This window comes from Haematobia irritans, chromosome 3 (genome assembly GCF_050003625.1).
Source record: "Haematobia irritans isolate KBUSLIRL chromosome 3, ASM5000362v1, whole genome shotgun sequence".
Taxonomy (NCBI): Eukaryota; Metazoa; Arthropoda; class Insecta; order Diptera; family Muscidae; genus Haematobia; species Haematobia irritans.
In genome coordinates this window covers 11,589,756-11,606,600 of record NC_134399.1, presented here as the reverse complement: position 1 = coordinate 11,606,600, position 16,845 = coordinate 11,589,756, and the positions used below count along the sequence as shown (strand labels likewise).

Sequence of the window (16,845 nt, the reverse complement as noted above, 5' to 3'; positions counted from 1 at the left end):
TATGTCGAACGAAAGCCCATTCGACTGAAAAGCAGTCACTCGAATTCGAAACAATTTGGGTTTCTCTATTTTTGAAAGTTCATATCGTTTGTATGAGAGTACATTGATTATCAAAAATGAGTATTTTCAAATTTTTGGCCTGCGAATTGATTCAAATTTCAAAATAGTGTTTACTTTTTTCTTGATACTTATTGTATATGTTCGTTTGCAACTCGACAACAAAATATGAAGTGACTTGCCTGACGTCAGAGAAACCCAAATAATATTTTTTAACATTTGAAATACTCTCGTTCGATATACAGAAACAGGGTATAAATTATTAACACATTATTTAATAATAATATATTAAGTGCAAAAAATTCAGTATTCATAAGGAAATCAGTTTAGATTTAGATACTATTAATATATATCGACCGATCTTTCCAAATTTGGCTATAATAGCTTTTTTACTAGCCTGTCTTACTCATAGTTAGCAACATTTAATCTTCTGTGGTATCAACGAAACTTGCTAAAAATCATCAAAATCGCTTAAGATTTAGATATAGCTCCCATATATATGCAATTCCCGATTTTCCTAAATATGTCCTTATTTATTACCAATCGTTTTCCAATTTCACATTAAATTTGCTACAAATATTTTTATATATGTAGGAATTTTTTTTGGGAAATGAAACAATTATTTTAATGTAAAATACCCTTAAATAAAAATATTTATTTTTAATAAATATATTTCTATATATAAAAGAAATTGTACTTAATCTAGAATCAATTATGAAAGATACATAATATTTTCCAATACATTTTTTTGGCAAAAATTGGATGCATTCCCAATTAATAAACTCTTGGTTTTGCCGTAAACATAACACTATCTTTGAATTTCAACACCAATTCTGCAACCAATAATGGCTCCTTAGTCTTATCGCCTATATAGTCCAACTCATAGTGACGCAAGACATTGGCCACAATGGTTTTCATTTCCAGCATAGCGAACTTTTGACCAATACAATTACGTGGACCCGCCGAAAAAGGCGTATACGTATAGGGATTACTATAGCCTTCTTGAAAACGCTCGGGTTTGAAAAGATGTGCTTCAGGGAAATACTCTTCACAGCGACCCACAAAGAGCGGGGTAATACCAAAATTAGTACCCACAGGTATTGTTTTTCCGTCTATAAGAGAATTTAAAATTTTTTTAAAGTGGTCTTCACATAATAAAATAGAATATTTGATTTTTATGAAAAACAAGCTGGGGAAAACAAATAAACACATCTCGGATTTTTGTTTTATTTGCTAAATGGAATTAAAAATTTGCTGTAGATTTAAATGGAAAATATTTGTGTTCCCCATCAAACGAAATTATCGCACATTTAAAGTGATCAAATCCGGTGGACCGGTTTATCTTTTTTGCACTGATTGTTGGTTCTGCCGAAAATCCATTTTTCGGTAGACGATATCACCGCACAAATAGTTTGTAAAAACCGGTGGACCGGTGGTTTGTCGATTTTGTCGACAATCCACTTTTCGGTGGACTGGTAGAACCTGTGTTTGCAATGTGTACCCTCCACCATGGATTGCGTAGAAACTTCTTCTAAACACTGCCATCCACAATCGAATTACTTAAGTTGCGGTAACGCTTGCCAATGACAAGGTATCTTAACACCTCCTAACACCATCTTCTAAATTGTATGTAAGTCCATACGTGGTATATATTAAATCAAAAAAGATCGATCAAATACGTATGTAATTCAGTTTGACAAAATAGACATAAAATTTTGACAAAATTTTCTATAGAAATAAAATTTTCACAAAATTTTCTATAGAAATAAAATTTTCACAAAATTTTCTATAGAAATAAAAATTTTGACAAAATTTTCTATAGAAATAAAATTTTGACAAAATTTTCTATAGAAATAAAATTTTGACAAAATTTTCTATAGAAATAAAATTTTGGTAGATTATTTTTGGCTCGAGTGGCAACCATGATTATGAACCGATATGGACCAATTTTTGTGTGATTGGAGATCGGCTATATATAACTATAGACCGATATGGATCAATTGTGGTATGGTTGTTAGCGGCCATATACTAACACCACGTTCCAAATTTGAACCGGATCGGATGAATTTGCTCCTTCAAGAAGCTCCGGAGGTCAAATCTGGAGGACGTTTTATATGGGGGCTATATATAATTATGGACCGATATGGACCAATTCTGACACGGTTGTTAAAGATCATATACTAACACTATGTTCCAAATTACAACCGGATTGGATGAAATTTGCTTCTCTTTGAGGCTCCGCAACCCAAATCTGGGGATCAGTTTATATGGGGTCTATATAATTATGGACCGATGTGGACCAATTTTTGCATGGTTGTTAGAGACCATATACCAACATCATGTACCAAATTTCAGCTGGATCGGATGAAATTTGCTTCTCTTTGAGGCTCCGCAACCCAAATCTGGGGATCAGTTTATATGGGGGCTATATATAATTATGGACCGATGTGGACCAATTTTTGCATGGTTGTTAGAGACCATATACCAACATCATGTACCAAATTTCAGCCGGATCGGATGAAATTTGCTTCTCTTTGAGGCTCTGCAAGCCAAATCTGGGGATCGGTTTATATGGGGGCTATATATAATTATGGACCGATGTGGACCAATTTTTGCATGGTTGTTAGAGACCATATACTAACACCATGTACCAAATTTCAGCCGGATCGGATGAAATTTGCTTCTCTTAGAGGCTCCACAAGCCAAATCTGAGGGCCCCTTTATATGGGGGCTATACGTAAAAGTGGACCGATATGGCCCATTTTCAATACCATCCGACCTACATCGATAACAACTACTTGTGCCAAGTTTCAAGTCGATAGCTTGTTTCGTTCGGAAGTTAGCGTGATTTCAGCAGACGGACGGACGGACGGACGGACATGCTTAGATCGACTCAGAATTTCACCACGACCCAGAATATATATACTTTATGGAGTCTTAGAGCAATATTTCGATGTGTTACAAACGGAATGACAAAGTTAATATACCCCCATCCTATGATGGAGGGTATAAAAAAAAAAAAACAAACAAAAAACAACATTGTACCCACACACACTCAAAAATATATTTCTCATCCAATCACACAAATTAATTGCTCCAATAAAGTTTTTAATTTAAATGTCCTAAATCAAGAAAATCTTCAATAGTATGAATCGCATTTTTAATTGGACATTAAAAAAATACTTGACTAAAAAAATTAACTGATTTCATTAGAAAATTTTAATAAATTTTTTTAATTGATTCCATTAAAAATTTAATTGATGTTAATTGCAAAAATTAATTAATTTTTTCCATTAAAAACTTAACTATTTTCAATTAACTTTCTTAACTGACTTACGGCCATTTTCATGTAGCTCCGTTAGGCTTTATATGCCAGTTAACAGAAAGAAGAATGAAAATATCTTTTCTCCGGTTAACTGTAACTGAAAAAATTTCAGCAGTTAAGTTTCTAACTGGTATATGGAATATATATGCAAGATGACAGATATGTAGATATCACGGTTTAAAAGTTCGTTAGCTAACGTAGCACTAATGGAGCTTCCTGAAAATGGGGGTTAGTGTTTATAGTTTGATTAAAAAATTGATTGTTTGAAATAAATTTTTAGTTCAAAATTTAAAATTTTCCATCACTTGTTTTCCCCGGCTTGGGCGAGAAGGCCAATTAATGGTGGTCCAGGACTTCGCTGAGTCGCTTTAGGGTTCTAATGGCAATCCGGAGAATGTGTGCTGGGAGAGATTGACTTAGTCTTCTGATTAAAAAGTTCATAACATCAATTATTTTTTTAATTAAAAATTTTAAAATTTTCAATCATTAACTTAATATTTCCATTTTGATTAAAAAATTAATTGTATCAATTCAATTATTAATTGATAAATTTTTCGGCTTCAATGAAGTTTTTAATTGGAAATATGTGGGTGATATTTTGTCTGTGCAGAAAAAAATATCACCCACATATTTCCAATTAAAATTTTGATTGAATTTTAAAAAATATTCAATCAAAAATTTAATTGAAATTTTAATTGAACAAAAATCAATCACAAAAATTAGTTGTATCAATTACTTTTTATACCCTGCTCCACACTGATGCTGTTAACAAACATAGAGGAATCCCCACCAAAAACTGATTTAAAACTACTTGTGCCAATTATTTTGTTCATCAAAAACTTTGCCTTTTTATACCCTCCACCATAGGATGGGAGTATATTAACTTTGTCATTCCGTTTGTAACACATCGAAATATTGATCTAAGACCCCATAAAGTATATATTCTGGGTCGTGGTGAAATTCTGAGTCGATCTGAGCATGTCCGTCCGTCCGTCTGTTGAAATCACGCTAACTTCCGAACGAAACAAGCTATCGACTTGAAACTTGGCACAAGTAGTTGTTATTGATGTAGGTCGGATGGTATTGCAAATGGGCCATATCGGTCCACTTTTACGTATAGCCCCCATATAGACGGACCCCCAAATTTGGCTTGCGAGGCCTCTAAGAGAAGCAAATTTCATCCGATCCGGCTGAAATTTGGTACATGGTGTTAGTATATGGTCTCTAACAACCATGCAAAAATTGGTCCATATCAGTCCATAAATATATATAGCCCCCATATAAACCGATCCCCCGATTTGGCTTGCAGACCCTCTAAGAGCAACAATTTTCATTCGATCCGGCTGAAATTTGGTACGTGGCGTTAGTATATGGTCTCTAACAACCATGCAAAAATTGGTCCATATCGGTCCATAATTATATATAGCCCCCATATAAACCGATCCCCCGATTTGGCTTGCGGAGCCTCTAAGAGAAGCAAATTTCATCCGATCCGGCTGAAATTTGGTACATGGTGTTAGTATATGGTCTCTAATAACCATGCAAAAATTGGTCTATATCTGTCCATAATTATATATAGCCCCCATATAAACCGATCACCAGATTTGACCTCCGGAGCCTCTTGGAAGACCAAAATTCATCTGATTCAGTTGAAATTTGGTACGTGATGTTAATATATGGACTCAAACACTCATGCAAAAATTGGTCGATATCGGTCCATAATTATACATAGGCCCCATATAAACCGATCCCCAGATTTGACCTCCGGAGCACCTTGGAAGAGCAAAATTCTTCCCATTCGGTTGAAATTTGGTACGTAATGTTAGTATAGGGTATCCAACAACCATGCAGGAATTGGTTCCTCTCAGTCCATTTGACCCCAGATTTGACCTCCGGTGCCTTGTGGAGAAGCAAAATTCATCCGATCTGGTTCAAATTTGGTACGTGGTGGATATGATATTTAACAACCATGTGAGTTGAAATTTGTGGATGACAGTCTTTCGTAGAAGTTTCTACGCAATCCATGGTGGAGGGTAAATAAGATTCGGCCTGGCCGAACTTACGGCCGTATATACTTGTTTAATTTTTATACCATGCGCCACACTGTGGAACAGGGTATTATAAGTTAGTGCATATGTTTGCAACACCCAGAAGGAGACGAGATAGACACATGGTGTCTTTGGCAAAAATGCTCTGGGTGGGCTCTTGAGTCGATATAGCGATGTCCGTCTGTCCATGAACACATTTTTGTAATCAAAGTCTAGGTCGCAGTTTTAGTCCAATCGACTTCAAATTTGGCACCAGTATGTGTTTTGGCTCAGAATAGATCCCTATTGATTTTGGAAGAAATCGGTTCAGATTTAGATATAGCTCCCATATATATCTTTTCCTTGTAAAATCGCCACTGCTTAGTCGAAAAGTTGTAAAAATGACTCTAATTTTTTTAAACTTCTAATACATATATATCGAGCGATAAATCATTAATAAACTTTTGCGAAAATTCCTTAAAATTGCTTCAGATTTAAATGTTTCCCATATTTTTTTACTAACATTGTGTTCCACCCTAGTGCATTAGCCGACTTAAATTTTGAGACTATAGATTTTGTAGAAGTCTATCAAATTCTTCCAGATCGAGTGATATTTAAATGTATGCATTTGGGACAAACCTTTATATATAGCCCCCCACATTTGACGGATGTGATATGGTATCGAAAATTTAGGTCTACAAAGTGGTGCAGGGTATAATATAGTCGGCACCGCCCGACTTTAGACTTTCCTTATTTGTTTTAATTGAATTTAGTGATTGATATTAGGGCTGTTTTCTTTTTTCACTGGATGCAACGTTTGTGTTGGTGTTCTATCCAGAACATCTCATCAGTGCAAGTCGCGCCAATGTTGCCAGATTGTATTTTAATAAAGTGACGCTTCATTGATTCACAATAGCAATTTATTGTGACTAATTTATCGAAAAACATGAAATTCAAAGTGGTACAGTGTCATAAATAATCGCAGCAGTAAATATTTATTACTAATTGGAGCATTTCATACATTAAAAATGCAAGATGTGATTGTTTTCAAACAGCTGATGACAGTGTTGCATATTTTTGGAGATGTCCTAGATAAACGAGTACTCTGTTTTCTTTTAGCCCTTCGCGGCTTCGGGTATCCAGTGCTAAAAGAAAACAGCCCTATTATCATTTCACTGATTTAAGACATTTCAATTAAATATTAATTGGATCAATTAATTTCGTGATTGAAGTCAAAAAACATTTTTTTGTGTTCATATTAATCAAGAAATTATCGAATTATTTTTACAGTGATTTGTATAATAATAAAAATTAGATTTTCTTGTCCAAATTGCGCGTTTTTAAGATTTTTATTAAAACCCGATCTTTTTTAAATGCACCGTTGACCGGTTTAGTGTGTAAATATAACCATGCATTTTTTTATGGCAAGCCCAAAATACGCGACGGCCAGCGGCGTCACTAAATTAAAATCTATTCCAATTCCATGCGAGAAAATTGGATAGTGTTGCCATCGCTATTAAAATTTTTTTAACACACCACTAGGCATTGTTATTGTCCGACCAAGTGGTTATGTTTACACCTTTGAGCACTTTCTTTAAACCGAGAAAATCCGATTTCCACGACCCCAATTTGTTTTGATCACTCTATACACAATTGACCTCATTCATACTTACTCAATTCAAATTGTTCTCTAATTGTCCTGCCAATTATAGGTACTGACGGATATAGACGCAAAGATTCCTTGACACACAATTCAACATAATGCATATGGTTGATATCCTCCATGGTCACCGGTTTTGATTTATCTTTACCCATAACCTGCAATATTTCTTCAAAACATTTTTTCTGACATTCCGGATACCGCGCCAGATTAAACAACATAAATATTATGCCCGATGAAACGGTATCATGGCCCTCAAACATAAACGTATCAACTTCTTCACGTATATCCATATTAGTAAGGGGCTTGCCATCGATATCCGATTGCAAAAGAATATCAAGTAAGGCCGATTTACGTTTGATGCCAATGTCATTATCCTCCTTTTGGCTGGTCGATAGTGCAGTTTTTTGTGCTTGTGCTTTCAAAAGCTCCTCACGTCTCTGAACAATAACATTTTCGGTGAAACTATGCAGTATGGCTAATACTCGTTTTTCCTCACGTGCATATTTGGTAAAGCGATAGATGAATTGAAAGCGATAGGCAATATCTAAATTGCGTATGTGCATAATCATGGAAATCCTGAAAAAATATACGAATCTTATTTGTGCGGAATTCTGAGACCTCATTATGCAAAAACAACTTTACGTTCTAAGGGCTTTGACATATTCCGAGTCGGAATTTTGTTGAGCTTTGACCGTAACGCCCATCGCTGCTTCTAGAGAATGACATGGATAAAAGGAAAACATTGTGGTTCAAATTATACGCTAATGAAAATTCAAGAAATATGTATTCCAAATCTCTTAAACGGAAGTCTTATAGATCATATAAATAAAACAAAAACCAATGATTTTTATTTCAAATATTTCTAAAATTGCTGTGAACTGTATTTTGGAATTATAAGACATTCAAATAAAACGAAAGGTCAACGTTGAAGAAGCGGTTAATGCGTTCAGAATGCATGTTTTGGAGATGTCTCAATCAGAGTGGTGCAAGAGATTCGACAATTTGACAAAGTTTTCTATAGAAATAAAATTTTAACCAAATTTCCTAAATTTGAATTTTCTATAATTTTGACAAAATTTTCTATAGAAATAAAATTTTGACAATATTTTCTCTAGAAATAAAATATTGACAACATTTTTCTATAGAATTAATTTTTCACAAATTTTCTATACAAGTAAATTTTTGACAACATTTTTTATTTTACTCTCATACTAAGACGAACTTAACAAAGAAATAAAATTTTCTGTAGCAATAAAATTTTAACATTTTTTTTCTATAGCAATAAAATTTTGACAAAATTTTCTATAGCAATAAAATTTCAACAAAATTTTCTATAGTAATAAAATTTTGACAAAATTTTCTATAGCCATAAAATTAAAAAAAAAAATTCTATTGCAATACAACTGTGACAAAATTTTCTAAAGAAATAATTTTTTTTTAAATTTTCTATAGAAAAATTTGACAATAAAAAACAAATAAAATTTTGACAAAATTTTCTATAGCAATAAAATTTTAACAAAATTTTCTATAGTAATAAAATTTTGACAAAATTTTCTATAGCAATAAAATTTTAACAAAATTTTCTAAAGTAATAAAATTTTGACAAAATTTTCTATAGCAATACAACTTTGACAAAGTTTTCTAAAGAAATAAATTTTTTTTTAAATTTTCTATAGAAAAATTTGACAAAATTTTCTATAGAAATATTTTGACAAAATTCAATAAAATTTGTACAACATTTTCTATAGAAATAAAATTTTGACAAAATTTTCTATAGAAATCAAAATTTTGACAAAATTTTGTATAGAAATCAACATTTTGACAAATTTTCTATAGAAATAGAAATTTTGACAAAATTTTCTATAGAAATAAAATTTTTTATAGAAATAAAATTTTAACAAGATTTCCTAAATTTGAATTTTCTATAATTATAAAATAAAAAAATTATAGATATAAAATTTTGACAACATTTGCTATAGAAATAAAATTTTGACAACATTTTCTCTAGAAATAAAATATTGACAAAATTTTCTATAGAATTAATTTTTCTCAAATTTTCTATACAAGTAAAATTTTGACACAATTTTTCATTTTTCTCTCATACTAAGACGAACTTAACAAAGAAATAAAATTTTGACAAATTTTCTATTGCAATAAAATTTTGACAAAATTTTCTATAGCAATACAACATTGACAAAATTTTCTAAAAAATATATTTTTTTAATTTTCTATAGAAATAATATTTTGACAAAATTTACTATAGAAATAAAATTTGAACAAAATTTTCTATATCAATAAAATTTGTACAAAATTTTCCATAGAAGTATTATTTTGACAAAATTTACTAACGAAATAACCTTTTTACAAAATTTTCTATAACACTAAAATATAGGCAAAATTTTCTATAGAAGTCAAATTTTGACAAAATTTTCTATAAAAATAAAATTTTATTTGTTGTTTTGATCTCAGCTTTAAAACCTTTGTGTTGACTAAACTACAAGAGTAGCTTAACCAACAGAGGAAAAGAATGTTTGTCAAATTTATTTGGGCAAAGCCCTATAGACTGCAAGATGGTTGGATGGACGCACGTTTCGGAACTACCACATTCCTCATCAGCATCCTCTACTTGCAGCAAAACTATCAACCAATTATCAGAATAAATTCAGGCAGTTCGCTAAACCCAAAGTGAACCACAACTAGAACTTTCTGATGAGGAATGTGGTAATTCCGAAATGTGCGTCCATCCAACCATCTTGCAGTCTATAGGGCTTTGCCCAAATAAATTTGACAAACATTCTTTTCCTCTGTTGGTAAAGCTAATCTTGTAGTTTAGTCAACACAATGGTTTTAAAGCTGAGATAAAAACAACAAATATGATTACAGTACAAACCAAAAATAAAAAACAAAACACCAATGAAATAAAATTTTGACAAAATTTTTGCAAAATTTTCTATAGAAATAAAAAAATTTCCTAAAATTGAATTTTCTATAATTATAAAATTTTGACAAAATGTTCTATAGAAATAAAATTTTGACAATATTTTCTCTAGAAATAAGATATTGACAAAATTTTCTATAGAATTAATTTTTCACAAATTTTCAATACCAGTAAAATTTTGACACAATTGTTCATATTCCTCTCCAACAAAGAGGTACTTAACAAAGACATAAAATTTTGACAAAATTTTCTATAGAAATCAAAATTTTGACAAGATTTTCTATAGAAATCAAAATTTTTACAAAATTTTCTATAGAAATCAAAATTTTTACAAAATTTCCTATAGAAATAAAATTTTCTAGTGAAATAAAATTTTAACAAAATTTCCTAAATTTGGATTTTCTATAATTATAAAATTTTGACAAAATATTCTATAGATATAAAATTTTGACAACATTTTCTTTAGAAATAAAATATTGACAAAATTTTCTATAGAAATAATTTTTCACAAATTTTCTATACAAGTAAAATTTTGACACAAGTTTTCATATTCCTCTCCATCTAAGAGGTACTTAACAAAGAAATAAAATTTTGACAAAATTTCTATAGCAATAAAATTTTGATAAAATTTTCTATAGCAATAAAATTTTGACAAAATTTTCTATAGCAATACAACATTGACAAAAATTTCTTAAAAAATAAAAATTTTGCTAAACTTTTCTATAGACATTTAATTTGGTAAAATTTTCTATAGAAATAAAATTTGTACAAAATTTTCAATAGAAATAATATTTGGATAAAATTTACTATAGAAATAACCTTTTGACTAAATTTTCTATAACACTAAGGCAACACTTAAGGCAAAATTTTCTATAGAAATCAAATTTTGACAAAATTTTCTATAGAAATCAAAATTTTGACAAAATTTTTTATAGAAATAAAATTTTGACAAAATTTTCTATAGAAATAAAATTTTGAAAAAATTTTCTATAGAAATTAAAATTTTTTATAGAAATACAATTTTGACAAAATTTTCTAGAGAAATAAAATTTTAACAAAATTTCCTAAATTTGAATTTTCTATAGTTATAAAATTTTTACAACATTTCCTCTGGAAATAAAATGTTGACAAAATTTCCTATCGAATTAATTTTTCACAAATTTTATATACAAGTAAAATTTTGACACAATTTTTCATATTCCTCTCCAACAAAGAAGTACTTAACAAAGAAATAAAATTTTGATAAAATTTTCTATAGCAATAAAATTTGGACAAAATTTTCTATATCAATAAAATTTTCACAAACTTTTCCATAGCAATAAAAAAATAAAATTAAAATTTTCTATAGAAATAAAATTTTGAAAAAATTTTCTAGAGAAATAAAATTTTAACAAAATTTCCTAAATTTGAATTTTCTATAGTTATAAAATTTTTACAACATTTCCTCTGGAAATAAAATATTGACAAAATTTCCTATCGAATTAATTTTTCACAAATTTTCTATACAAGTAAAATTTTGACAGAATTTTTCATATTCCTCTCCAACAAAGAAGTACTTAACAAAGAAATAAAATTTTGATAAAATTTTCTATAGCAATAAAATTTTGACAAAATTTTCTATATCAATAAAATTTTCACAAAATTTTCCATAGCAATAAAATTTTGATAAAATTTTCTATAGCAATACAACATTGACAAAATTTTCTTAAAAAATAAAAATTTTGCTAAACTTTTCTATAGACATTTAATTTTGAGAAAATTTTCTATAGAAATAAAATTTGTACAAAATTTTCAATAGAAATAATATTTTGACAAAATTTACTATAGAAATAACCTTTTGACTAAATTTTCTATAACACTAAAATTAAGACAAAATTTTCTATAGAAATCAAATTTTGACAAAATTTTCTATAGAAATCAAAATTTTGACAAAATTTTCTATAGAAATAAAATTTTGAAAAAATTTGCTATAGAATTAATTTTTCACAAATTTGCTATACAAGAAACATTTTTACAAAATTTTTCATTTTACTCTCCAACTAAGAAGAAGAAGAAGAAATCAAATTTTGACAAAATTTTCTAAAAAAATAAAAAATTTTTTTAATTTTCTATAGAAATAATATAAAATTTTCTATAGAAATAAAATGTGTACAAAATTTTCAATAGAAATAATATTTTGACAAAAATTACTATATAAATAACTTTTTGACTAAATTTTCTATAACACTAAAATTTAGGCAAAATTTTCTATAGAAATCAAATTTTGACAAAATTTTCTATAGAAATCAAAATTTTGACAAAATTTTCTAGAGAAATAAAATTTTAACAAAATTTCCTAAATTTGAATTTTCTATAATTATAAAATTTTGACAAAATTTTCTATAATTATAAAATTTTGACAAAATTTTCTATTGATATAAAATTTTGGCAACATTTTGTCTAGAAATAAAATATTGACAAAATTTTCTATAGAATTAATTTTTCACAAATTTTCTGTACAAGTTAAATTTTGACACAATTTTTCATATTCCTCTCCAACTAAGAGGTACTTAACAAAGAAATAAAATTTTGACAAAATTTTCTATAATAAATAAAATTTTGACAAAATTTTCAATAGCAATACAATTTTGACAAAATTTTCTATAGCAATAAAATTTTGACAAATTTTTCTAAAGAAATAATATTATTACAAAATATTCTATAAACATAAAATGTTGACAAAATTTTCTATAGAAATAAAATTTTCACAATAAAAATATATAAAATTAAAATTTTGGCAAAATTTTCTATAGAAATAAAATGTTAACAAAATTTTGCATAGAAATAAAATTTTGATAAAAATCTCCATAGAAATAAAATTTAGACAAAATTTTCTATAGATATTGAATGTTGACAAAATTTTCTATAGAAATAAAATTAAAAAAAATTATAGAAATAAAATTTTAACAAAATTTTCTAAAAATTATTACAATAAAAAAATTTTTCTACAGAAATAAAATTTTCTATAAAAATAAAAGTGTGACATGTGACATTTGCTCTATAGCGACAATATGGTTTCACAATGGTGGCCAAATGATTTCGCTAATCTAGGGATATAAAAGTAGAATATCGATTTTCGGACTAAACGGAGTTTTGTCATAAAATAGTCGAAATCGACTTTTCGCCATCTTCAATCGAACTAATGGAATTTTAATATATATATATATATATATATATATATATATATATATATATATATATATATATATATATATATATATATATATATATATATATATATATATATATATATATATATATATATATATATATATATATATATATATATATATATATATATATATATATATATATATATATATATATATATATATATATATATATATATATATATATATATATATATATATATATATATATATATATATATATATATATATATATATATATATATATATATATATATATATATATATATATATATATATATATATATATACATATATGTATTTATATTTTTTTTTTTTTTTTTGGAAAATCGGCTCAACTTTTGATATTCGTTAACATCGACAAATTTGAAAAGTCCAACGTTATTTTGTCAATTTTTAAAAATTAAGGAAAAAATTACTTTTCTAAAATGTAAACGTTTCGAATTTGTGATTCTCATAACAATCATTTGCCCTAGTCCTTGAAATCCTATCTGCTGCAAATGTTGAAGAAGAAGCCAAAAGCCTGATACCTCCTTTACATGGGGATATACAATCACCGTAGCTCATTTTTAATTAAATCGCAAGGTGGAATACCTGGACTTTGTCAAATATGCTGGATTCTATTCGGATTCAATATTATCGATGCGTAATGTGAAACATATTAAGCTATGTAGCCCAAGGAAAAATACTTCACTCCGCAAGGACATTTTAGAGAAGCGAAGCTCCGAAAAAAATTTCGAATTTACAACAAACTTATCGTTTGTTGTATATTGGCTTTCCTTTTTTATTTGCTTTTAAAGAAAATAGAGATAGCCAAAATTTTATCCTCTGTGGGATCTCTTAAATTTGCCTTTCCCATTGTAGCTTAATGCCTGCATTTTATTCGACAAATTCAGATACAAATTCCTCCCCTCTCTAGCGATGGTATAACAGTCTAGTGCCAAAGCAGGGTCTTTTTTTTTTTTTGTTTATTCCACAAATTTTTACTCCACTCAGAGATCTGGAATACAATTTCCGCAAAGTTCAAATTGACAATTTCTTACCACATATAATATCCAGGGTGCACAAATTTATGAGATGTTCTAAACAAAATCCTGCCTGGCCACCCTTACGACGTTCCACATCCATAATGTCTAGAAGGATTCGACTTTGTTTTTCAAAAATACTCACGTAATCTTCGAGAATACTAAAATGAAAGGCTGGAGTTATGATTTTACGCCGTTGATGCCATTTGCGACCATGGCTAACCAGTAGACCTTCGCCCAGCCAAGGTTTTAGAAATGTATACTCTTGTGCCTTTTCCAGATGTTGCATTCCTCCCAACACCACTTCGATATCCTTTACATTAAAGGTAAGCATATTTAAATCGGGGCCAAACCAAACTTTTACGATTTTCATTGATCCCGTGTAGTCTCGCATTATTTTTGTAATTGTCTCGAGAATTTCGAAAGGTGTCTTAAACAAAAAATGATGACCATGGCCCAAAATGGGCAATGTTGGTGCTCCGGGTACATTTCGAATTGCCTCAATTATGGGCTTATATTTGAAATAATATATTCCATAAATCGTGGAGAACACCACAACAATAACAAGAAATATGAATTCCCTTATATGGAAGATATCAAAGACGGACATGATCCCGTTACTACTACTTGCCGATTGTAATCAATATAGTATGCATATATGAATAGCAATGATGCGGGTTTTTATATGTATCCCATTATAATGAAAAATGATAAAAACTCATTATTATCATTATCTGTTAAAATCGTTTACATTGTTAATAAACAAATAGAAACAAAGTAGAAAGAGACAACATTGTATGCTTGATCCACGGCACAGTGGGATGATTAATGCCAAATCTGTTGATCTTGGATATACGCAAAAAAAATATTTCTTTTCTGAAAAACGATATTTTAGAAATTTATTTGCCTTTGAAGATAACTTTGCCAATGAAAAAAACTGCGTTAGTCTAAAATTTCGTTTCGGTGGAGAGTTTTTTTTGGTGGGGTTTTATTAAAAAGAGCAAAGAAATAAGCCTATTAAACACAATTTTTTTTTAATTGATCCAATTAATTTTTGTGATTGAAATGTCTTTAATCACAAAAATGATTGTATCAGTAACAGTTTTACTTGGTCATAAAAACATACTTGATTAAAAAATTAATTGATTTCATAAGCAAATTTTAATTATTTTTTTAATTGATTCAATTAAAAATTTAATTGATGTTGATTGCAAAACTCAATAATTTTTATACCCACCATCATAGAATGGTGACGGGGTATAATAAGTTTGTCATTCCGTTTGTAACACATTGAAATATCGATTTCAGACTATATATAGTATATATTCTTGATCAGTGAGAAATTCTAAGACGATATAACCATGTCCGTCTGTCTGGCTGTCTGTCCGTCTGTTGTAATCACGGTACAGTCTTCAATAATAAAGCAATCGTGCTGAAATTTTGCACAAACTCGTTTTCTGTCTGCAGACAGATCAAGTTTGAAGATGGGCTATATCGGTCCATGTTTTGATATAGCCCCCATATAGACCGATCGCCCGATTTTATTTCTTGGGCTTATAGAAACCATAGTTTTTATCCAATTCGCTTTAAATTGGAAATCTAGAGGCATTTTATTACCATAAAGAGGTGTGCCAAAAATGGTGAGTATAGATCTATATTTTGGTATAGCCCCTATATAGACCGATCTCCTATATAATTTCTTGGGCTTATAGAAACCGTAGTTTTTATTCAATTCGCCTGAAATTTGAAATCTACATGTATTTTAGGACCATAAAGCGGTGTGCCAAAAATGGTGAGTATGGGTCCATGGTTTGGTATAGCCCCCATATAGCCCGACCTCCCGATTTTACTTTTTGGGCTTGTAGAAACCGTAGTTTTTATCCGATTTGGGGGGGGGGGGGTCAAGCCCTAATTTATTTTTTACATTTTTGTACAATTGAAAAATCATTTCGTGACGAATCTGGCCCAGTGTTGCCAGCGAAAATTTTCGGTACAAGGACAAAAAAGTTCTCTATTTCCTACTTTCCCATATATTGCCAAAAATCTTCCCCTACGATTTCCCCTACAATATTTTTCGTTCAATTTAAACAAAATTTACAAAACATATTACATAAAAATAAATTTGTATTACCACCATGGTTGCCACAGTAATATAGATAGAATTCTACCAAAAATAGTAGATTTTTTTCTGTTTGTTAGCTTGGTAGAATTCTTGATGTTTTGCTAAATCAAATCTCTATAGAAAAAAAATTTTGGAAAAAGTTTATCAAAATAAATTTTTGTTAAAAGTTTCTATAAAAAAATATTTGAGAAAATTTTCTATTTTCTATAGAAATAAAATTTTGAGATATTTTTCTACAGAAACAAAATTTTGAACAAATTTTCTATAGAAATAAAATTTTGACAAAATTTTCTATAGAAAAAAATTTTGAGACATTTTTCTACAGAAATAAAAATTTGAGAAAATGTTCTATAGAAATAAAATTTTGAGAAAATTTTCTATAGAAATAAAATAACGATAAAATTTTCTATAGAAATAAAATTATGACAAAAATTTTCTATAGAAATAAAATTTTGACAAAATTTCCTATAAAAATAAAA

At 28.7% G+C, this 16,845-nt stretch overlaps 1 protein-coding gene across 1 annotated transcript; it reads right to left on the bottom strand.

The window, feature by feature from the left end:
• Window positions 1–710: 710 nt before the first annotated feature.
• Window positions 711–14,904, bottom strand: LOC142230701 (cytochrome P450 4d1-like). The gene is made up of 4 exons (XM_075301332.1): window positions 14,263–14,904; window positions 7,715–7,784; window positions 7,083–7,648; window positions 711–1,169 (listed from the first exon to the last, which is right to left on the bottom strand). Exons 1-4 carry the CDS (start codon window positions 14,852–14,854, stop codon window positions 832–834), a joined length of 1,566 nt encoding a protein of 521 aa, XP_075157447.1. The 5' UTR covers window positions 14,855–14,904; the 3' UTR covers window positions 711–831.
• Window positions 14,905–16,845: the final 1,941 nt, after the last annotated feature.

Bases quoted from the DNA above. Each gene is read 5' to 3' on its own strand.
- LOC142230701 (XM_075301332.1), bottom strand. From the start codon at position 14,854: ATGTCCGTCTTTGATATCTTCCATATAAGGGAATTCATATTTCTTGTT. The intron at 7,649-7,714 runs GTAAAGTTGTTT...ATATTTTTTCAG, and splicing joins TATGTCAAAGCCCTTAGAAC to GATTTCCATGATTATGCACA. The intron at 1,170-7,082 runs GTAAGTATGAAT...ATTCTCTTATAG, and splicing joins TAGAGAACAATTTGAATTGA to ACGGAAAAACAATACCTGTG.